Below are 22,722 nucleotides of genomic sequence, written 5' to 3'. Positions count from 1 at the left end.
CTCCAAGCCTCCCTCCACTGTTTTTCTTCTATTATCATGAAAAGCTTGGAATCGGTGATCTCGGGTGGTTCTAGCTCCAAACTACTGGGATTCTGTGTGGTAAGTGAAGAAGTGGCAGGTAAGGAACATTGAGATATTTTAAGACTACACAGTTTCCAAGGAGATAAAGAGACATAGTGGGGGAATACCCAAGGAGAGAGAGTTATTAGCAAGCATGGATGTCAAATATAGAAGGTAGAATGTCAATCAAGTTTCAGGGAATGAGAAGAAGGCGAAGGATGTTAGTGGAGATTCACAAAAGAAAGGGAAAATGACTGATTGAAAGATTTGGAGGAGAATCTGCAAGACTGAAGAATGACAAAAACGATTAACCACCGTATAAGCAATTATAGTATTTTCTTTGTAATTTATTATTAAATATTGCAGATATAGCAAAAGGTATACAGAATAATAATGAGCACTTTGTCCCCAGAGCTCAGTCTAAACTATTACTCATTACCAATATAGAGTAAGCCTCCCCGGTGCTATGTCCTTCCCTCCACCGTCACCAGGAGATGGTAATTATTATGCTAAATTTGTTATTCTTTACATTTCCACTACACAGGGATGTATTCAGGGTCAACATTTTCTTTTTATAAATCAAATTTGGGCCAGGCAAGGTAGCTCATGCCTGTAATCCTAGCATTTTGGGAGACCGAGGCAAGAGGATTCCTTGAGGCTGCAAATTCAAGACCAGTCTGGGCAACATGGGGAAACCCCACCTCTGCAAAAAATACAAAAAAAAAAAAAAAAAAGCCAGGTGTGGTGGCATATCCCTGTAGTTTCAGCTACTTGGGAGGCTGAGGAGGGAGGATCACCTGAACCCAGGGAGATCGAGGCTGCAAGGAGCCATGATTGTGCCACTGTAACTCGTGCTCCAGCCTGGGCAACAGTATGAGATGCTGTCTCAAAATAAATAAATAAATAAAAGGAAATAAAATTTGATGTCTGAAGACTGAGAAGTATGACTATTGAAATGCTTGAGATAAAGAAAGGTGTCCTCACTGGAGGGGTCTGGGCAAGGAGAAAAAGCAAATGGATGGAATAACTTGGGGCAGAGTGTGAGAAGCTTCCTTTTACCCACTTATGTCTTTCTAGGTGAAGAGGTTACTAGTAGTCACTTCCATATGTAGACTTAGAGCATCGGTCAGCTTCCTGGTGAAGGCAGAGAGCCACACTCCCAGAACACCCAAGGTCAGAAGGAAAGGCGTTATTTCAGCTACTGCCTAGTAGAGCTGTTAGTTTGGACAAATGGGAGTTCTCTTCTCAGTAATCCCAGCATTGGGAAATTGGTCATGACAGAGAACAGGAGGCCATTTAACACATCAGGGACAAGTCACAGAGCAGGCTGAGGTTTGAGGCTGGTCTCCAAGACCAGACTCAGCCATGACTGCCCAGTGAGATGAGTACAACCAGTGTTCTGCCTCATCCTTTCCCTGAGAGTGGCCCTTGAAACTGCCTCTGAGGGGTTCTGTCTTCCTCAGCCCCAGCAGACCGCCAAAATGGAATCATAGAATCATTCCATGAAAAGATGGCTGGGTTCAGGGAGGCCACCGGCCTTGCATCATTGTATTACTGAAAACCCACTGCGGCCATCTTTAGACAACCCAGCCCTGCAGCAAACTTAACTAAGCCCTAAACGCTGCCATAACAAACAGATTAAAATTCACTTTCATCGACATTAAAAATCATTTGGGAGGAAAAAAAAGGCAAAAAGACTTTTCTAATTTTGCTTTTGAAATTATTTGTCTGAGTAACTCATTTAATTCACAATTTGCTTTGCTTATTTTCCCCCAAAAATCTATGCATAATTGGGAATTCTCGAGAAGTGAGGAAATGAAATCCACAGATTACTTTCAAATGTGTGAAATGCTGTATGAATGCTAAAGTTAGCAATTCAGGAAGCTGGTGTGTTAACATTTGTAAGCATCGAACTCAACATGTATTCTTCATTTTGTGACTTCCTTTTTGCATTTTAGAGCCAGCGATTATTTTCAAGCTGGAAACATTGGTATAGGCTCCTGAGAAGCTCACAGGGCCTAGGCCCTGTCCCCAGAGGCCTGGAGGATCAGCAACCCAGTGAGAAGGTTTTATGGGAGGTACTTGTGTCTGTGGGCACTGACTGGTTCCTTTGTCTCAATTCCCAGACCTCCCCACTCATGTTCCTTGGTTGTTTTCTCCTCCCACTTGCCATAACAGTGAGGAGTTTGTGTTGTTCACTGCTGCATCCCCAGCCCAGAAGAGCATCAGGCCCATCACAGATACTCGACATAAGTGTTTGTTGAATGCACGGTCACCTCTGGGAATGGGATTGGGTGGTGGACAAATAGGGCTTCAGATGTATTTCTATTGTTCAAATGATGTATAACGAGAATGTACTCACTTATTAGTTTTGTAATTAAAAAATAACATAATTTTACAATGAGATGTCACCTCACATCCATCAGGATGGCTACTATTAAAAAAAACAAAAACAAAAACAGAAATAACAAGTGTTGGCGAGAATGTGGAGAAACTGGAACCCTTGCGTGTGGTTGGTGAAAATGTAAAATGGAGCGGCCACTGTGGAAAACAGTACGGTTTCTTCAAGAAATTAAAAATAGAATTACCATATGACCTAGCAATTCCACTTCTAAATATATACACTCCAAAAAATTGAAGCCAAGTCTCAAAGAGATATTTGAACACCCACATTCATAGCAGCATTATTTGCAATAGCTAAAAAGTGGAGTCAACCCAAATGTCCATCAATGGATGAATGGATAAACAAAATACAGTATTAACAGAAGGGGATGTTATTCAGGCTTTAAAAGGAAGGAAATTCTGACATAGGCTACCCCATGGATGAGCCCTGAAAACGTTATACTAAATGAAATAAGCCAGTCACAAAAAGACAAACACTGTATGATTTCATTTATATGAAGTACCTAGAGTAATCAAATTCATAGAGACAGAAAGTAGAAAGGTAGTTGTCAGAGGCTAGGGGAAGAGCAAAATGGAAAGTTATTCATTAGTGGGAATGAAATTTCAGTTTTACAAGATGAAAATCTTCTTTTTCTTTTTTTTTTTTTTTTTTTTGATGGAGTCTCACTCTGCCGCCCAGGCTGGAGGCCTGGAGTGCAGTGGCACAATCTCGGCTCACTGCAACCTCCACCGCCCGGGTTCAGGCCATTCTCTTGCCTCAGCCTCCCAAGTAGCTGGGACTACAGGCGCCTGCCAGCACGCCTGGCTAATTTTTTTGTCTTTTCAGTAGAGATTAGGTTTTACCATGTTAGCCAGGATGGTCTCGATCTCCTGACCTCATGATCTGTCCACCTCAGCCTCCCAAAGTGCTGGGATTACAGGCGTGAGCCACTGCACCCGGCTGAAAATGTTGTAAACATTAGTGGCACAAACGTGTGAATAATACTTAACAATACTGAACAGTACACTTAAAAATGCTTAAGATGGCAAATTTGTTGTTATGTGTATTTTACTACAGTTAAAAATAAACAACACTTAACAATACAGTTCTAAACGTAAATATATTTATAATTTTGAGTGCAGGAGACTTTTTTAAAGAAAACACAAAACTCAGGAAGATAGAATGATCAACAGATTCAGCTAGATAAATATTTTACATTTCTATGATAAAAGACAACATAAAATTAAAGACAAACAGCAGGCTGGCAGAAAATATCTGCATATATATGTTGGACATTATTCATCATACAGGAAATCTTTTTTTTTTTTTTTTTGAGACAGAGTCTCACTCTGTTGCCTGAGTTGGAGTGCAGTGGCGCAATCTCTGCTCACTGCAACCTCCGCCTCCTAGGTTCAAGCTATTCATTGGCCTCGGCCTCCCAAGTAGTTGGAATTACAGGCACCTGCCACCGAGCCCAGCTGATTTTTTTGTATTTTTAGTAGAGACAGGGTTTCACTATGTTGGTCAGGCTGGTCTCGAACTCCCGACCTCAGGTGATCCACCAGCCTCGGCCTCCCAAAATGCTGGGATTACAGGCATGAGCCACTGCATCTGGGCCATACAGTAAAACTATTTATGGGAGGAGGTAAGTATATTTGGTTTAGTTAGCATAAATCAAATTACTGAAGTCAGTGAACTCTGAGGACACCTCTGACAGACACACAAAATAAGGAGGAGGAGGTTGCAAAGTGTTGATGTTTGTGTAACCGCAAGCATGGCTGAGCCTAGAACACAATTAGTATTCAAGCAAATGGAACCGTGCGGGTATTGATACAGGTTACCTTCATTCTAGGACCCTTCCTTCTGTCACTAATACCATAAACCACATGCAAATGAGGCAAGTAAGATCTGGGAGGAATTTGAGAAGTGTTTGTGCAATGTCCGAGAGTGAACTTACAATAGGATGAACTTAGGGAGTTAACAAGAGTCTGCACTGACCCTGAACCCTCCAAACATTCTTGCGATGGCCAGGCACAGTGGCTCATGCCTGTCATCTCAGCACTTTGGGAGGCCCAGGTGGGCAGACGGTTTGAGCCCAGGAGTTCAAGACCAGCCTGGGCAACATGGTGAAACCACACCTCTATAAAAATACAAAATTTAGCTAGGTGTAGGGGTGCACACCCGTAGTCCCAGCTATTAAGGAGGCTGAGGTGGGAGGATTGCTTGGGCCTGGGAGGTCAAGGTTGCATGAGTTGTGATCATGGGTGCACTCCAGGCTGGGCAACAGAGCAAGACCCTGTCTCAAAAAAAAAAAAAAATTCTTGGGGACTGCAGATATGTTGTATCTATCTCTCAATGATGTAGTCACAGGGTAAACAAACCAAATATTGCCCCACCTCTCCTCTTTAGTACCATCTCTGCTTTTAGAGAATCCTGAGCCTAGAAGGAGAGAAAGCTAATTCTTCTGTTGACTTGGTGAATCAGCCTGGGTGCCTCGCTATTGGTCAGCCTGCCACGGATTGCTGTGTTGATTGCCTTCCCTGTCCCTTGTTGCATCCAATGATGGTCCAACCAATCCATTCAAAAGTATTAGGATGAATAGAAGTGAGCATCAAAAATATAGGATTATGTTCGAGAACACAGAAAGGCCTTCTATAAATCAATAAAAATGCAAAGCAACTTGATTTTTAAAATATGCATCAAACATGAACAAGATACTCACAGAAGAAGAAATGGCTGTATACAGATGTGTAAGTTCACCTATCAGACTGGCAAACATTTAAGAGACTGGTAATATACCATATTGGTGAGTGTCTTAGTCAGTCTGAGCTGCTCTAACAAATTATCATAGACTGGGAATCTTAAACATTTCCTTCTCACAGTTCTGGAGGCCGGGAAGTCCAAGATCAAGGTGCCTGGAGAGACAGTGTCTGCTGAAGGTCGGCTTGCTGGTTTGCAGATGGCTGTCATCCTATTGCTCCCTCACATGGCGGAGAGCAAAGAGAGAGAAAGCAAGCACTTTCTTTTCTAAGACAGAGGACACTAAACCCATCGTAAGGGCACCACCCTTAGGAACTAATTACCTCCCAAAGGCTGAATATCCAAGTACCATTACATTGGAGATTAGGGTTTGATATGGCTTGTCTGTGTTCCCATTCTAATCTCAACTTGAATTGTATCTCACAGAATTTCCACTTGTCATGGGAGGGACCCACGGGGAGGTAACTGAGTCGTGGGGGCCGGTCTTTCTGTGCTATTCTCCTGATAGTGAATAAGTCTCAGGAGATCTGAAGGGTTTATCAGGGGTTTCCGCTTTTGCTTCCCTTTCATTTTCTCTTGCCGCCACCATGTAAGAAGTGCCTTTCACCTCCCGCCATGGTTCTGAAACCTCCCCAGGCATGTGGACCTGTAGGTCCAATTTAAACCTCTTTCTCTTCCCAGTCTTGGGTATGTCTTTATCAGCAGCGTGAAAATGGACTAACATAGGGTTTCAACATATGAATTTTGGGGGCAGGTATTCAGTTCACAGCAGTGAGGATATGAAGACTCTCTATACTTTGGGTTGGAATTTAAACTTGTAAATTAGACTTGTAAAGTCTTCAGAGGCTCAGATATGACATGTGAGCCTTGTGACTTCTGAGGATCAAGGCTGCGTTCTGGCAGCTCTCTCACCATTGGCAAAACGACAGAAAAGTATCATTTCCATTGGATATCCTGCTACATACTGAATTTTCACATTGAACATTTAATTTCCCATTTAAATAAACCCATCTGGAGTTTGATTTGTATATGTCTTTCTATTTTCCAAATAATGAGCTAGTTGTCCAGCGCCATTTGTGGCATAATCTCTACTTTCCCCATGGGGATATGCCATGATAGCATATAATACATTCCTATAGAAACTTGGGTTTATTCTGAACTTTCTATTCTCTTTATTGTATCAAGGATCATAAATTGGGGCCTTGTAGCCTATTCCAGGTCTCCAGATGTGTGTTTGGTCTTGTTTTGGTTTTGGACTGAAGTATCTTTGAAAATTGTGCGTTTTCATGCCTTTAGGCAGCTCACAAAGTCAGGCCTGTCTTAGAGCAAGGTACTTGCCCAAGCCCTTAGAACACTTGAGGTTTTTTGCCTGGAGTGACACTAGCAGCATGCTGTTTTAACACTTTCACCTTAGAACACATTTTGGTGTCTAATAGTGGACATTCCCTCTTATTTTTCTTTTGGGATGGTTCCTTAAGTACTCAATTCTCCAGATGAACTTTTACACTGTTTTGTCAACATCTGTGGGGGAAAACTCTCTGAGATTTTGATTGCAATCGCATAAAATTCCTAAATTCATTTGGATGGAATGTACAGCTTTACCACATTGAACCATCATTTAGACATTTTGTAAGTCGCTATTCAGTTCTTTCATATTCTCAGTTAAAATTTTTAGTGTTTCTCCTTTTAATGGAGACGTGGTCTCACTGTCACCCAGGCTTGAGTGCAGTGGCGCTAACTTGGCTCACTGCAGCCTTTGCCTCCCAGGGTCAAATGTTCCTCCCACTTCAGCCTCCCGAGTAGCTGGGACTACAGGCAGGCGCCACCACACCCAGCTAGTTTTTATATTTTTGGTGGAGACAGGGTTTCGCCAAGTTGCCCGGGCTGTTCTTGCACTCCTGCGCTCAAGCAATCCTTCTGCCTTGGCCTCCCAAAGTGCTGGAATTACGGCTGTGAGCCAGTGTTAGGGGGCTTGTCGACCAGCACACAGGGGGCTTGGAGGCTGCTTCAGAAGTTCCCGCCAAGCCAAGGATACAAAGCCTGGTGACGGCGCTCCCATGTGAGGCCCAGGTCTTCTGTACCTCGCTCAAAAAATCTTTCCTGCTCATTTCGTTTGAGACTGATTTTGCTGTCTTCGGGATCTCTATTGCGCAGCGTCACCCAGAGAGTTCCATATCTGAATGGACTCCAATGATGAAGTTAAATCAGCCCTCACCTCAGTCCTTTGGAATTAGAATCTATGGGGCTGGGTCCTGACATCTGTATCTTAATGTTCCCAGTTGAGATCCTTAGACTGAAAGACTGGTATTTGCAAAGCACTTCTTTTCCTCCAAACTCAGCCTCCGAACTAGCTGGGACTACAGGTGTGTGCCACCACACCAGGCTAATTTTAAATTTTTTTGGAGAGACGGAGTCTCACAACGTTACCCAGGCTCGTCTCCAACTCCTGGGTTCCAGTGATTCTCCCGCCTTGGCCTCCCAAAGTGTAGGGATGACAGGCATGAGCCTGTTACTCTTACAACAGTAACGCCCTTCTGTTTCACTCTAACGATATTTTTGGTGCATACCTACAGTCATTGTTGTATTAACCTGCATCACTGAAGGAAAAGAGAAGGGGAGAAGTGATAGTTTTGCTTTTCCCTGAACATATCAGATGAAACCTGGGCTGTTTAGCCCATTTTTGGACAATATATTGACATAATTTAAGATGGCTGTCTTATTGTAGCCTGTCTAGAGAAGGTGCCTAGAAGACAGAGGAATATGCAAAACTGGCTTGAAGAGTGATTAATCAGAACTCTACATGATACAGAAGATAAATTTTAATGGCAACAGAATATTGATCTTCTAATATTTGAAAGCCCATTAAATAGGAGAGAAAGATGATTTTCTGTTTTGTTGTAAAAGGATCCAACCAGCTCTGGTGGTTCAATGCATCATGAATGCGAAGGTCTAGTCAACATAAGCAGAGCTTCCTGACTATTGGACTTCCACAGGGACAGGATCTGTGTCCTCATTCAGTTGTGCCTTTCCCATCAGCAAGAGACTCCTAGGAGCCCATTAGGAAGCTGTGCCAGAATTCACAGGTTTTTTGGATGGTATCTGAGATAGTATCCAGCTCTTATATTTTTACTTTTTCTTTAAAAATTATTTTTGAGACTGAGTCTCACTCTGTCTTCCAGGCTGGTGTGCAGTGGTGCAATTATAGCTCACTGTGGCCTCAAACACCTGGGCTGAAGCAATCCTCCTGCCTTAGCCTCCTAAGTACTGGGACCACAGGGGTGTGCCACAATTCCTGATTACTTTGTTTATATTTTGTAGAGATGAGGTCTTGCTATGTCACCCAGACTAGTCTTGATCTCCTAACCTCAAGTGACGCTCCTGCCTTGACCTCCCAAAGGAGTGAGATTATGAGCAGGAGCCCCTGGGCCTGGCTGAGATTTTTCCCCTTTAGTCTTTCTAGACACAGAATATTTTATTCATAAAATATATAAATAGTAGGAAATTTTAGGGTCAAGTGAAATAGATATGTTGTAATAGTTGATCTATAGACCAGAGTTCCTTAGCTGAACTGGAGGGGCAGGCTTTAGGTGATCCATGGATGCTCTGAACTTGTGGACACCATTGAAAATCTGTGCGAACCCATGGACAGTTTCCTATGATTTTCATTCCTCAAAATGTCTCTTGGACTCAAAGATCCTTGAGAGCAAATGATGCGTGTTCCCCAATATAGGATCCAGGATAGTGAATATCAGTAAACATTCAGCCAAAAAGCTTTGCCACATTGAGTGCTTCGACATAACGTCTTCATTCGACAAGTCAATGTGCCCGGAATCTCCTACATATGCTAATCTCACTCTTGGAAGCGCTCATCATTCTGCTTACCCTAAATTTCCTTCCACCTTCCTCCCTCTCCCACCAGACTGGACTCTGAAATGGGAAGGAACGGCGGGGAGGAGAGCCCAACACTTCTCAAGTTTAGAGTGGAGAAGACACAGACTCTGCTGGGAAAGGGAAAAGAGGAATACGGAGACCCTGAGGATGCTTTTGGACAATGCTCAGAGGTTGGGACATTGCCAGGAGATACCGTTCACCCCGGGTCTCCAAGAAAAGAGATCAGTCTGGCAGTTACATGTGTTTTTCTTCAAACTGGTTGCCAGGTTGGAATGACCGATGACATCAGAGATTCCGACCTTCCTGATTGGAAGGACCGGACTCTGGGTGCTTGGGAGCTCAGGTGGACAACAGCAACTTCTCAGAGCTGTTCTTCACTCCTAACTTCTCCCGAGCCTCTAAAAGAGAAATGCGCTCTTCTGGGTCCTAACGGAGTCTGGAAGAAGGCTCTGGACAGAACAGGGACTAGGTTCTGTGGACAGAAACAAAGCGTTTGGGAGAGACTATGGCCAGTGGTCAAGCGCACCCTCCATTTGAGGAGGAGAGCCCCCAGCCTAGCACATCGGTGCAGTCCCCCCAGGTGGTGGCGGATGATGAAGTGCCAGGACCATCAGGTGAGGTGACTGGAGGGAGAAGTGATTGGAGACGATTGACTGAGGAGAGGGAAGGGGGCCAGTTACTGGAAATCCAGAGCACCTGAGTAGGGTGTGTGGGAAAGAAAGGAGGGACTCAGAAAGCCAGGGATCAGGGAAGGAGGGTGCAGGGAATGGGGCTAAGCATGGCCACGTGGAAAGAAAGCCTGGGGAGCAATGAAGGGGGTCAGGAGATTCGCTCAAAAGATGAGAGAGGAAGGTCGAGGTGGGCGGATCACGAGGTCAGAAGATCGAGACCATCCTGGTTAACACAGTGAAACCCTGTCTCTACCAAAAGTACAAAAATGAGCCGGGCATGGTGGCGCATGCCTGTAGTCCCAGCTACCCAGGAGGCTGAGGCAGAAGAATCATTTGAACCCAGGAGGCGGAGGTTGCAGTGAACCGAGACTGCCCCACTGCACTCCAGCCTGGGCAACAAGAGGGAGACTCCGTCTCCCCACCCACCCCCCAAAAAAAAGAGAGAGAGAGGAGACAGAAGAGCTCAAGGGAAGGTTTCCGTTTTCTCCAGTTGAAAGTTCTTATCTGTGATGAGAAAATGTTTTGAGGACAGAGCTGGAAGAACGGGGAGGTTAGGGAGAGGCAGATGGGGATCAGCAAAGGAGAAAGGTGGAAACATGGCTTGGAGAAGCCGACAGTCTGCGAAGCTGGGGAGGATGGAAGAGTAGTATGAGGTTTTTGGGTCGGGGTCTAAGGTGATCAATGGCAGAAACACGACACTATGGCCTGGTTTCTTCACTCAGTCCCTTGGGTAGATCCCAGCCCCCAGCCTCAATCTCTTGGCATGAAAAAGAAGAGGGAATGGTCAGACGAATCCGAGGAGGAGCCGGAGGAGGAGCTGGAGTTGGAGCGCACCCCTGAGCCCAAGGACACCTGGGTGGTGGAGATGCTGTGTGGGCTCAAGATGAAGCTGACGCGCAAGCGAGCATCCTCCGTGCTCCCTGAGCACCACGAGGCCTTCAACAGGCTGCTTGGTAGGAGGATACCCCAAAGAGCACCTCCAACCCAGTTCTATTTTAAAAGCAGAAACTTTCAATAATTACTATTTCCCAATAAGAAGAATATGCCCTCCTAGGGGGTGAGCGATCCATGTGGGAGGAGGATGCTTAGGAGATAGAGGATTAGGCTGGTATTAATAAAGGTCTGTGCTTGAAATAAGAAAGCCTGGTTTCTGGCCAGGTGCAGTGGTTCATGCCTGAGATCCCAGTGCTTTGGGAGGCTGAGGTGGGAGGATCTCTTCTCAGCAGTTTGAAGTTGCAATGAGCTATGACCGCACCACAGCACTCCAGCCTGGTTGACAGGGAAAGACCTTGTCATAAAATAAATAAAATAAAATAAAAGACAAAAGAAAGCTTGGTTTCAGCTGAACCCTCTGAAACTCTCTCTTGCTGACTTTTCTAAACCTAAGTGTCTCCATCCATGGAGGGGGATGACAAGGTCATGGGCACACCCAGCTGTGACTATCTCCGGAAGCCATGATGGGAATTCCATTATGACTTCTGCGGTGGTCCCTTCATGTATGATGGGAGGACATCATGGCTTATTCACAGCTCCTCATCCTGTAGACTCTGACACCAAAGGCCTCCTTCAGCCTCTCCTCAGGGCAGTCTCAGAGCAGGAGCCTCCCTCCTTGCCCAGTGAAAGTCCTTCTCTCCTCTCCCATCCACGTAACCCTTGACCACAATCCTGAGACTTCCCCCAGAGGGGCACAGTTCTCCTGTCTGCTCTGTTGCTCCCACGGCAATCCTGTTCCGCTTCTTACCCTGACACAGGCTCTCTTTTCACAGAGGATCCTGTCATTCAAAAATTCCTGGCCTGGGACAAAGATCTGAGGGTGTCAGACAAGGTAAGGTTGTTCTCCACTCAACTGTGTTCCTGTTTTAACACATGTCCTGGGGGAGGGTGCAGCATCTAAAACCACAATTTCTCTCCTCTCTCCCTCCACCATCTCCCACCCGCTGATCCCATAGTCTTGGGCACCCACATTTTGATTTTTATTTTTTCGAAGAGAGGGTCTCGTTCTGTTGCCCAGGTTGGAATGCAGTGGTGCCATCATAGCTCACTGCAGCCTCAACCTCCTGGGCTCAAGTGATCCTCCCGCCTCAGCCTCTCCAATAGCTGGGACTCCAGGCGTGAGTCATCACACTCCGGCTATTGTTAATCTTTTTATAGTTTGTCAGCATCCCCTCAGGGCTCTAGTGGCCTATTGCATAGAGGACGGGTGGCCCCTGCCTCTGCCCAGGGCTTGAATCCCTGGGCCACAGTCCTGAAACTCCTGACCCCTATCCTCTCATATCTTTGGGACAGTCCTTTGCTCCAGCTCACCAAGACCCTCCTGACATTAGCCGACCTAGACACACTCCCTCCAATGATCCCATCGGAGCTCATCATCATGGGAGCATCACAGACCTCCCTTCCCCTGACTTCCCGAATTTGCAGCTGACTTTGAACACCTCTCCACCCGCAAGCCTCCAGTGAGCATAGCCACCCAACACTGAGGTTCCTTCTGTGATAGGCAACTGCGCCCCAGCCCCTGTTCCCTTATCTCCACCATCTTCCTCTTCCAGGATGTGACCAACCTTTCTCTCTCTCTGTTCCCTTCTCTCCATCAGTATCTCCTGGCTATGGTCATAGCGTACTTTAGCCGTGCCGGCCTCTTCTCATGGCAATACCAACGCATTCATTTCTTCCTGGCTCTGTGAGTAGTTTGCTTCTTCCCACCCGTCAATATCCAACACCCTGGGACAGTGGAGGAAGTGGGATTCCAACCTCTCGTCTATTTTTTGACCCTAGTTCCCCTCTTTACTCTGTGTATAAAAACGTTAAGATTATACTACGGCGTACTTAGTCTGCTCTTTCTAAAAACAAACACAAATGCAGTTGACAAACAGTAGAATCAAACAAAAGGAAACATAAACTCATCCTAAGGGGAAAGCCGTGGACACGACCCTGCCCCCCAAGCAATCAGCCATTTCTGGTTTTTCTGTCTCTCGCCTTCCCATATCAACACCAAATGCAATTTTCCATCCTCCTCCTCCAGGTTCCCATGACAGAGGCCGAAATTCAGGTCGTCCTTGCATAACACTGATCCATCATCAAATACTCCCTGATGGGGCTTCCTGCGAGTCCCACCCCAAGCCAGGGGGCTTCCTAGTGCTGCCTGAATAGCTCCCACCCCTTCACTGCCCACCTGAACAACTTCCTTAGCTGATTTGCCTATAAATGGAGGCCTGGGTCCACGGGGTGAATCCAACCCTCTCTGCAATCCTTCTACCACCAAACCTGCCCACCATCTTCATGTTTCATGGTTTGCTTTCGCCGCTCCTTCCAAATGCCCTCCACTCCATTTTGATTTTGTGTTTTCTGTCTGGGTGTCCTGCACCCATATGAATCTGAAGGGAACGACCCATTTGTTGAAGTCAGTTCAGCCCCCACAGCCTTTCCATGCCTCCTCTGATCTGCCAGCGTCTGCATGCCTGCAGCACTTCAGTTACATCCTAGGATAATGTGCCACTTTGGATTCGTTGATCTGCCCTCCTTTTCCCCAAACCCATCAGACTAGACCCCTGTTGAAGGCAGGGTCTTGTCAAAATATCAAAGTTTTTGTTTTTGTTTATACCAGACAGAGACTTGCTCTGTCCCTCAGGCTGGAGTGCAGCAGCCAGCATAGCTCACTGCAGCCTCCATCTCCCAGGCTCTAGATCCTCCCACCTCAGCCTCCCAAGTAGCTGGGACAACAGGTGCACACCACCACATCCAGCCAGTTTTTATGGTTTTTAGTAGAGATGAGGTTTTGCTATGTCACCCTGGCTGTTCTGGAACTCCTGGGTTCTCACCTCAGCCTCTCAAAGTGCTGGTACTACAGACATAAGCCACCCAATCAACCAAAATATCAAAGTATTCCTAAAACACTCAGCACAATTCTTTTCATTTTGCAACTGTTCATGTTATATTGATTCTGTGAAATGATTCATATGGCATTTGCGTATAAGATAAATCTTTCCTTCTTTCCTTCATTCATTCATGTATTCATTTATTCAACAAAACCTTACGAAGTACATGATACGTGCCAGGGTAGGAAGGATGGGAAGAGAGAGTTCACAGCAATGCTTGTTGAATTAATGCACCAAGATAAACAAAGCCCTCTATTGGCCATTTGGTAGGCAAGAAATGATTTACAGAAACAAACCAGTCAGTTCCTGTCCTTGGGGGCACTTACGATGGAGGGGGAAGACAGGTGTGTGCATACATGAGAAGGAAGGGGGGTGTGGGAGGAACATGGATGGGGACTAGGATGAGGTGATGTCATCTCTCTTGTATAAGGATGGCAGGACACATCCTTAGGATAAGAGCTGGGTTGTTTTTAAATTCAGAGGGGGTCTTGCCATATTACCCAGACTGGTCTCTAACTCCTGGCCTCCAGTGATCCTCCTGCCTGGACTCCCAAAGTGCTGGGATTCCAGGTGAGAGCCACCACTCCCAGCCACCACTTGGATCGTCGCCTTCCTGAAGGTGTGAGAGGCGCCCTTAGCAGGTCTCTGTCCAGTGGGGCCTCCTGAGGAAGGCGGGGCTCTCTGCAGGGTGGGTGTTGGTGCTGAGCTGAGGACGGTCCCTTCCCCTCCTCTCTGGGAAGCTGCCCTCAGGCAGGGGTCCCTCCTGGTGGGGCCCCTGAGTAGCCACCTGATCTCTCTCCCCAGCTACCTGGCCAGTGACATGGAGGAGGACAACCAGGCCCCCAAACAAGACATCTTCTCCTTCCTCTATGGCAAGGACTACTCCCAGCGACCTTTGTTCCACAAGCTTCGCTACCAGCTCATCTGCTCCATGCGCTGGAGGACGTGGGTGTCCCCAGAGGAGATGGAGGAGGTAAGTGGGGCCATATGAGGAGGTGGGGGTGGGGAGGGATGGGGTGGATTGGAGGCTGGAGGAGGGCAGGGAAGGGTCTTGCTGGGGAGACCCTGGCTTCTCAAGTGGTACGTGTTTCTCCAGATCCAGGCTTATGACCCAGAGCACTGGGTGTGGGCCCGAGATCGCACCCTCATTTCCTAGAGCTCCGGGGATGTGGAGGCCTGAGGTCATCGGCCTGAGGGAAGGTACGTGTGTATCCTTCGAGGTAAAGGCAGAATAGTCTCATCTGTAAGAAAATCCGAGGAACCCAACTGCTTGATCCGGCTTCAAGCCTGGTCAATATGGCAACACCCCATCTCCACAAAAAATACAAAAATTAGCTGGGCATCCTGGTGGGCGCCTCTAGTCCCCACTACTCAGGAGGCTGAGGCGGAAGGAACACCAGAGCCCCAGGAGGTCAGGGCTGCAGTGAGCTGTGATTCTGCCACTGCACTCCAGCCGGGGCGACAGAGTGACACTGTGTCTCAAAAATGAGACTACTACCTAGGTCCAGGGAGGTTCATTATGGTTGACACACTTGAGTTACTGATTTGGGGAAAGGATTCGGTGAAGATTTGGTTGACATCTTGTGCAGCTAACCACATTTAGGACCGAGCATTAGACTTAAACATGAGAGATTAAGGTTCAGGATTAGGAATCTGGTCTGCTGGTTCGTGAGGTTGTCATGTTAGACATGTGTGTAGCATGGTTAAAAGTTTAGATCTTAAGCAACACAAAAGGCCCCAAGTGTGATGAAGTCCAAAGCCACATTCTCTGAGGGTGCTCTACTCCCTGGGTGGACCCACCCAAAGTCCTTGCTATGAAGCAGATCACTGGGGCTGGCCTTGGCTGTATTAAGTGATTTTTGGAGTCAAGCTCACCAAAGTGTGAGTGTCAGAAGCAAAAATGATGGCTCAGAATCAGGGTTTACAATGAAGGGTTAGAGATAAAATCGGATTTATACATTGCTCTGAACTCTAGCTAGGATTGATGTGGGATGAGAATAACCTTCTTGTCTGGAGATCTGCCTATTTGAAGTGTGACATCCTGTCTCTCACTTTCAGAACACTGGGCCCAGGGGAGAGGGGAATTTTCAGCAGGAAGTTTATCCCAACGCTAATGCCAGACACCAGGAGCCTCCTGTGCAGATCATCTAGAAGAACCTGGACTCTTCTAGAAGGAGCAAAATAGAATGACCAGGTTTTCCTCCTAGGAGCCGTGGAAGTACTTCTAGGAGTCGGTGGAGGGAAAGTGAGAAACCAGGGGTGTTTCTGGTTCCACCCCTCCTGCGACACCACCTCCCTTTTCACATTGCTGAATCCCAACCTCCCCTGGGCTGGAAGCTGGAGTTCCCGTTTCCTATGGACTTTGTTGCCACAGTCCAGAGCATTTGAAGGCACAGCGCAGGCGCTCAGATTGTCACAGAATTCTTTGTTAAATATGAAATTACTGCCATAGGATTTTAAAAGATAGTTTAATAGATACTATACATTTTATTGGATTATTTTGAAAATGTTGGCCATAGAATTATTACTATGTTGATTTGAAATAGTTTGGAATTTGTGTAGTTTTGAAAACATGCTGTTCCTATAGAGTTCTGTGATGGTCATTATATACATATAAATATAATTTAGTTTTCATTTTTAAGAGAGAATTATTTTTATCACAAATGTTTTCTCTTTAAATCGTTTTATCTATTATTACATGTGCTCCCGAAGTGAGCGCTCTTGTTAGCTATGATACTGACCTAATATATCCATTATATTTATAGCTAGGTGGTAGTTTCCCTATGTTCTTATAAATTTTCTGTTTAGTGTTTGTTACTGGACTGTGAGAATTCAGTTGTGATTTTTAACATGCCTTACGTATATACTAACATGTCCAATATACACTAGACATTTTATTTGTTTATTTTGAAAATGATGGGCATGGCATTCTTACTACATTTATTTAACTAGTTTAGAAATACAAGTATTTTTTAAAAGACACTGTTCTTATGAAGTTGATGGGTGTTATACCTGTTATATACATAAAAATATAATTCTGTTTTCATTTTTAAGAGAGGATTCTTTTTATCCTAAATGTCTTATTTTTAAATCTTTTTATCTATTATTACATGTGCTGCTGAAGGGAGCACTGTTATTACCTAGGGTAGTTACATAATGTATCTATTATATTTATAGCTCGGTGGCATTTCCCCGAAATTCTTGTAAAAATAAATTTATATTTGATGTTGAGTGTTATTGAATTGTGATAATTCAGATGTAATTTTTTCAGCTTGTATTGAAAGGTTTGTAGGTTCCTTTAAAGAGGGCATGTGTTTGAAAGGAGGACAGGAGCTGTGTGTTTGAAAGAGGACAGTGCAGTGTGCTGCCCGCGAAAATGCAATAAAGATGAAGTTTTCTCATCTTCACAATGATTGTGACCATATTGGTCTGGATTGCTTATTTGTTGTCCAGTGATATTTTTGTTTAATGGGGTTTTAGTTATTTGAACGAATTAATTAACCCTGGAAAATAATGCTGAATCTTTCTTTTTTTCTTTTTTTTTTTTTTGAGATGGAGTCTGGCTCTGTTGCCCAGGCTGGAGTGCAGTGGCGCAATCTCAGCTCACTGCAAGCTCTGCCTCCTCCGTTCACGCCATTCTCCTGCCTCAGCCTCCCAAGTAGCTGGGACTACAGGCAAAGGCCACCACGCCTGGCTAATTTTTTGTATCTTTTCTTTTCCTTTTTTTTTTTTTTTTTTTTTTTTTTTGAGACAGAGTCTCGCTCTGTCACCCAGGCTGGAGTGCAGTGGCATGATCTCAGCTCACTGCAAGCTCCACTTCCCGGGTTCATGCCATTCTCCTGCCTCAGCCTCCTGAGTAGCTGGGACTACAGGCGCCCGCCACCACGCCCGGCTAATTTTTCGTATTTTTAGTAGAGATGGGGTTTCACCGTGTTAGCCAGGATGGTCTCGATCTCCTGACCTCGTGATCCGTCCGCCTCGGCCTCCCAAAGGGCTGGAATTACAGGTGTGAGCCACCGCGCCCAGCACTTTTATTTATTTATTTATTTATTTATTTATTTATTTATTGAGACAAGGATCTTGCCCCATTCCCCAGGCTGAAATGCAGTGGCTCAATCTCGGCTCACAGCAACCTCCGCCTCCCACGTTGAAGCAATTCTCTTATCTCAGCCTCCTGAGAAGCTGGGATTACAGGTGCCTGCCACTATGCCCAGCTAATTTCTGTATTTTTAATAGAGCCACCATTTCACCATGTTGGCCAGGCTGGTCTCGAACTCCTGACCTCAGGTGATCCGTCCCCCTTGGCCACCCAAAGTGCTGGAATTACAGGCGTGAGACACTGCATTCGGCCCATACAGTAAAACTATTTATGAGAGGAGGGAAGTATCTTGGGTTAGTTAGTAGAAATCAAAATACTGAAGTCAGTGAACTCTGAGGAGACGCTTGACAGACACACAACCTAAGGAGGAGGAGGTTGCAAAGTGCTGACATTTGCGTAACCACAAGCGTGGCTGAACCTAGAACGCAATTACTATTCCAGCAAATGGAACCGTGAAGCTATTGTTACAGATTGCCTCCATTCTGGGACCCTCGTGTCGCCAGTACCATAAACCACACGCAAACGAGGCAAGTAAGATCTTGGAGGAATTTGAGAAGCATCTGTGCAATGTCCAAGAGTCAACTTATAATGGGATGAACCTAGGGAGTCAACAAGAGTCTGCACTGAGCCTGAGCACTCAAAACATTCTTGGGATGGCCACGTGCAGTGGCTCATGCCTGTCATCTGAGCACTTGGGGAGGCCCAGGTGGGCAGACTGTTTGAGCCCAGGAGTTCAAGACCAGCCCGGGCAACATGGTGAAACCACACCTCTATAAAAATACAAAACTGGGCCAGGCGTGGTGGCTCACACCTGCAATCCCAGTACTTTGGGAGGCCGAGGCAGGCGGATCACGAGGTGAGGTGATTGAAACCATCCTGGTGAAATCCTGTCTCTACTAAAAAAAAAAAATTGCAAAAAAAATTAGCCGGGCATAGTGGCATGCGCCTGTAGTCCCAGCTACTCAGAAGGCTGAGGCAGGAGAATCAGTTGACCAGGGAGGTGGAGGTGGCAGTGAGCCTAGATCACGCCACTGCACTCCAGCCTGGGTGCAACAGAGCAAGACTCCATCTCAAAAAAAAAAACAAAATCAAAACACACACACACACACACACACACACACACACACACAACTTAGCCAGGTGTTGCAGTGCACACCTGTAGTCCCAGCTACCCAGGAGGTTGAGGTGGGAGGATTGCTTGGGCCTGGGAGTCAAGGCTGCATGAGTCATGATCATACCACTGCACTCCAGCCTGGGCAACAGAGCAAGACCCTCTCACAAAAAAAAAAAAAAAATTCAAAACATTCTTGGGGACTGCAGGTCTGTTGTATCTATCTGCCAACGATGTAGTCACAGGGTAAACAGACCAAATATTGCCCACGTCTCCTGTTTAGTGCCATCTCTGCTGTTAGAGAATCCCAACCCTAGAAGAAAGGAAAGCTCGTTCTTCTGCTGACTTGGTGAATCTGCCTGTGTGTCTGGCTGTTGGTCAGCCTGCCACGGATTGCTGCCTGAGTTGCCTTCCTGTCTCTTGCTGCATCCAATGAGGGTCCAACCAATCTTCTCAAAAGTATTAGGATGAGTAGAAGTGAGCGTCAAAAATACAGGATTACTTTCCAGAATACATAAAGACCTTCTATAAATCAATAAAAATGCAAAGCAACTTGATTTTTAAAATGCATATGAAACACGAACAGGAGACTCAGAGAAGAAGAAATGACTGTATGCAGATGAGTAACTTCACCTATCAGACTGGCAAAATTTAAGAGATTGGTAATATACCATGTTAGTGAGTGTCTTAGTCAGTTTGGGCTGTTCTAACAAATTCTCATAGACTGGGAAACTTAAAACATTTCTTTCTCACGTTTCTGGAGGCTGGGAAGTCCAAGATCAAGGGGCCATGAGAGGCAGTGTCTGGTGAGGGCCCATTTGCTGGTTTGCAGACTGGAAATCTTAAATATTTCTTTCTCATAGTTCTGGAGGCCGGGAAGTCCAAGATCAAGGTGCCAGGAGAAGCAGCATCTGCTGAAGGTCGGCTTGCTGGTTTGCAGATGGCTGTCTTCCTGTTGCTCTGTCACATGGCAGAGAGCAAAGAGAGAGAAAGCAAGCTGTCTCTTTTGTTAAAAGGGCACTAAAGCTATCATGAGGGTACCGCCACCCTTAGGAGCTAATATATCCCAAAGGCTCTATATCCAAGTACAATTATATTGGAGATTAGGGTTTGATATGGTTTGTCTGTGTCCCCATTCAAATCTCAACTTGAATTGTATCTCCCAGAATTCCCACAGGTCATGAGAGGGACCCAGGCAGAGGTAATTGAATTGTGGGGGCCAGTCTTTCCTGTGCTATTCTGATATCCAAATAAGTCTCAAGAGGTCTGATGGGTTTATCAGGGGTTTCCACTTTTGCTTCCCTTTCGTTTTCTCTTGCTGCCACCATGTAAGAAGTGCCTTTTGCCTCCCGCCATGACTCAGGCCGCCCAGCCATGTGGAACTGTAAGTCCAATTAAACCTCTTTTTTTTCCCATTAAACCTCTTTTTCTTCCCAGACTTGGGTATGTCTTTATCAGCACCGTGAAAATGGACTAAGACAGGGTTTCAACACATGCATTTTGAGGGGGGCACAGATTCAGTTCACAGCAGTGCGGATGCAGGGAAATGAAGACTCTCTAGGCTTTGGGTTGGAATGTACACTTGTAAATTAGACTTGTAAAGTCTTCAGAGACTCACATACGACTTGTGAGATCAAGGCTGTGTTCTGGTAGTTCTCTCACCATTGGCAAAAATACAGAAAAGTATCATTTCCATTGAATACCCTGCTACATAATGAATTTTCACATTGAACATTTAATTTCCCATTTAAATAAACCCATCTGGAATTTGGTTTGTATATGTCTTTCTTTTTTTCCAAATAATGAGCTAGTTATCCCAGCACCATTTGTGGCATACTCTATACTTTCCCCACTGGGATATGCCATGATAGCATATAATGCATTCCTATAGAAACTTGGGACTATTTCTGGATTTTCTATTCTGTTTATTGTATCAAGGATCATAAACTGTGGCCCTGTAGCCCATTTCAGGCCTCCAGATGTGTTTTTGGTCTTGCTTTGGTTTTGGTCAGAAGTGTCTTTTTAAATTGTGAGTTTTCATGCCATTAGACAGCTCACAAAGTCAGGCCTATCTTAGAACAAGGTACTTGCTCAAGCCATAAGAGCACTTGAGGTTTTTTTGCCTGGAGTGACGCCAGCAACATACTGTTTTAACGCTTTCACCTTAGAACACATTTTGGTGTCTAACAGTGGACATTCCCTCTCATTCTTCTTTTGTGATGGTTCCTTAAGTACTCAGTTCTCCAGATGAACTTTTACACTGTTTTGTCAACATCTGTGGGGAAAAACTCTCTGAAAGTTTGATTGCAATTGCATAAAATTCCTAAATTCATTTGGATGGAATGTACAGCTTTATCATATTGAACCATCATTTAGACATTCTGTAAGTCACTATTCAGTTCTTTTATATCCTCAGGAGAGGGGAGGGGAGGGGTGGAAAAGCGGGAGGGGGAGGGGGAGGAGGAGAGGAGGGGGAAAGGGAGGGGACGGGAGGGTGAAGGAAGAGAAGGGAGGGGAGGGGGAGGGGAGGGGGGGAGGGGAGGGGAGGGGAAGGGGAAGGGGAGGGGAAGGGGAAGGGGAGGGGAAGGGGAAGGGGAGGGGAAGGGGAAGGGGAGGGGAAGACGAGGGAAGGGGAGGGGAAGGAGAAGGGAAGAGGAGGGGAAGGGGAAGGGAAAGGGAAAGGGAGGAGAAGGGAGGGGAGGGGAAGGGGAGAGGAAGGGAGGGGAAGGGAAAGGGAAAAGGAGGAGAAGGGAGGGGAGGGGAAGGGGAGAGGAAGGGAGGGGAAGGGGAGGGGAGGGGAAGAGAGGGGGAGGGAAGGGGAGGGGAATGGGAGAGGAAGGGAGGGGGAAAGGGAGTGGAAGGGAAGGGGAAGAGAAAGGGAAGGGAAGGAGAAGGGAGGGGAGGGGAAGGGGAGGGGAAGGGGAGAGGAAGTGAGGGGGAGGGGAGGGGAGGGGAAAGGAAGGGGAGGGGAAGGGAAGGGGAAGAGAAGGGGAGGGGAAGGGAGAGGAAGGGAGGGGAAGGGGAGGGGAGGGGAAGACGAGGGAAGGGGAGGGGAAGGTGAAGGGAAGGGAAGGGGAAGACGAGGGAAGGGGAGGGGAAGGGGAAGGGAAGGGGAGGGGAAGGGGAAGGGAAGGGAAGGGAAAAAATGGGGATAGGACAGACCTCTGTAAATCCCAGACAGCCCTGCGTCTTGCTCAGGGCCCCGAGGAGGGCAGTAAGACTCCAGAGAGGGCTGGTGGTGTGCGAGGATCAAGACCACGAAAATTCCCATGATAGGCACCAAATCAAGCAGCAGAAAGAGCTTCCAGATACGAGGAAATCCCTGGGCAGGAGCAGAGGATGTCTTACAGCTACCTCTATGGACCAACCTGGCCCTGGGCCACCTGATTTCACGGACAATCAGGGATATGCCTCATATACCGGGGGGACCGGTGATTCCAGAAACAGATGGCTTCCTCCTCAAGGGCTGGTGTTGCACAGCCCCCAGGCTGAGCTACGACCTCAGAGAAAGGGAGGGGAACCCCAGATTGGCTGTGCCAGCCTCTCTGGATAAACAAGGAAACGTGCCCCTCCCAGGAGCTTGCATCGTGGGGTGCGGGCTGTCTTGCTTTCTCTGCTGAGCCCACTGGGCTGGCTGGAATCGACAGGTGTGTGTGATGGCCCGCTCTGGATGGAAGGCTCCGGCGGAGCGTGGGAGGAAAGCAGGGCTGGAGTGGGCCGTGCCACCCCACCACGTCTCCTCTTCCTCCTGGGCGGGGATGGAGGGGGCGGCGCACGGCCAGCAGGGGGCGCCAGACGACCGGCAATGCGGCGGGACGGGCTGGCCGCGCTCGGGACACGCCCCCGCCCGAGACCCCTAGCCCACGCAGCCCACG

The 22,722-nt window shown here is 46.6% G+C and overlaps 1 protein-coding gene and 1 long non-coding RNA gene across 2 annotated transcripts in view; one reads left to right on the top strand and one right to left on the bottom strand.

Annotated features, from left to right (window-relative positions):
• The window catches only part of LOC135967938 (uncharacterized), a 45,895-nt gene extending 23,279 nt beyond the window's left edge, over positions 1 to 22,616 (bottom strand). The window contains exons 1-2 of the long non-coding RNA XR_010582268.2: positions 22,010 to 22,616; positions 19,601 to 19,807 (exon numbers count right to left, since the gene is read on the bottom strand). This is a non-coding gene — a long non-coding RNA (uncharacterized lncRNA). The remainder of the gene's footprint in view (positions 1 to 19,600; positions 19,808 to 22,009) is intronic.
• Positions 9,436 to 14,793, top strand: SPDYE4 (speedy/RINGO cell cycle regulator family member E4). The gene is made up of 6 exons (XM_045375336.2): positions 9,436 to 9,708; positions 10,488 to 10,718; positions 11,532 to 11,590; positions 12,357 to 12,442; positions 14,442 to 14,610; positions 14,734 to 14,793. The coding sequence occupies exons 1-6, from the start codon at positions 9,600 to 9,602 to the stop codon at positions 14,791 to 14,793; spliced, it is 714 nt and encodes a 237-aa protein (XP_045231271.1). The 5' UTR covers positions 9,436 to 9,599.
• Positions 22,617 to 22,722: the final 106 nt, after the last annotated feature.

This window comes from Macaca fascicularis, chromosome 16, assembly GCF_037993035.2.
Source record: "Macaca fascicularis isolate 582-1 chromosome 16, T2T-MFA8v1.1".
Lineage (NCBI taxonomy): Eukaryota > Metazoa > Chordata > Mammalia > Primates > Cercopithecidae > Macaca > Macaca fascicularis.
Note: the sequence above shows the minus strand (reverse complement) of the source record. Positions and strands in the feature narration are given on the sequence as shown.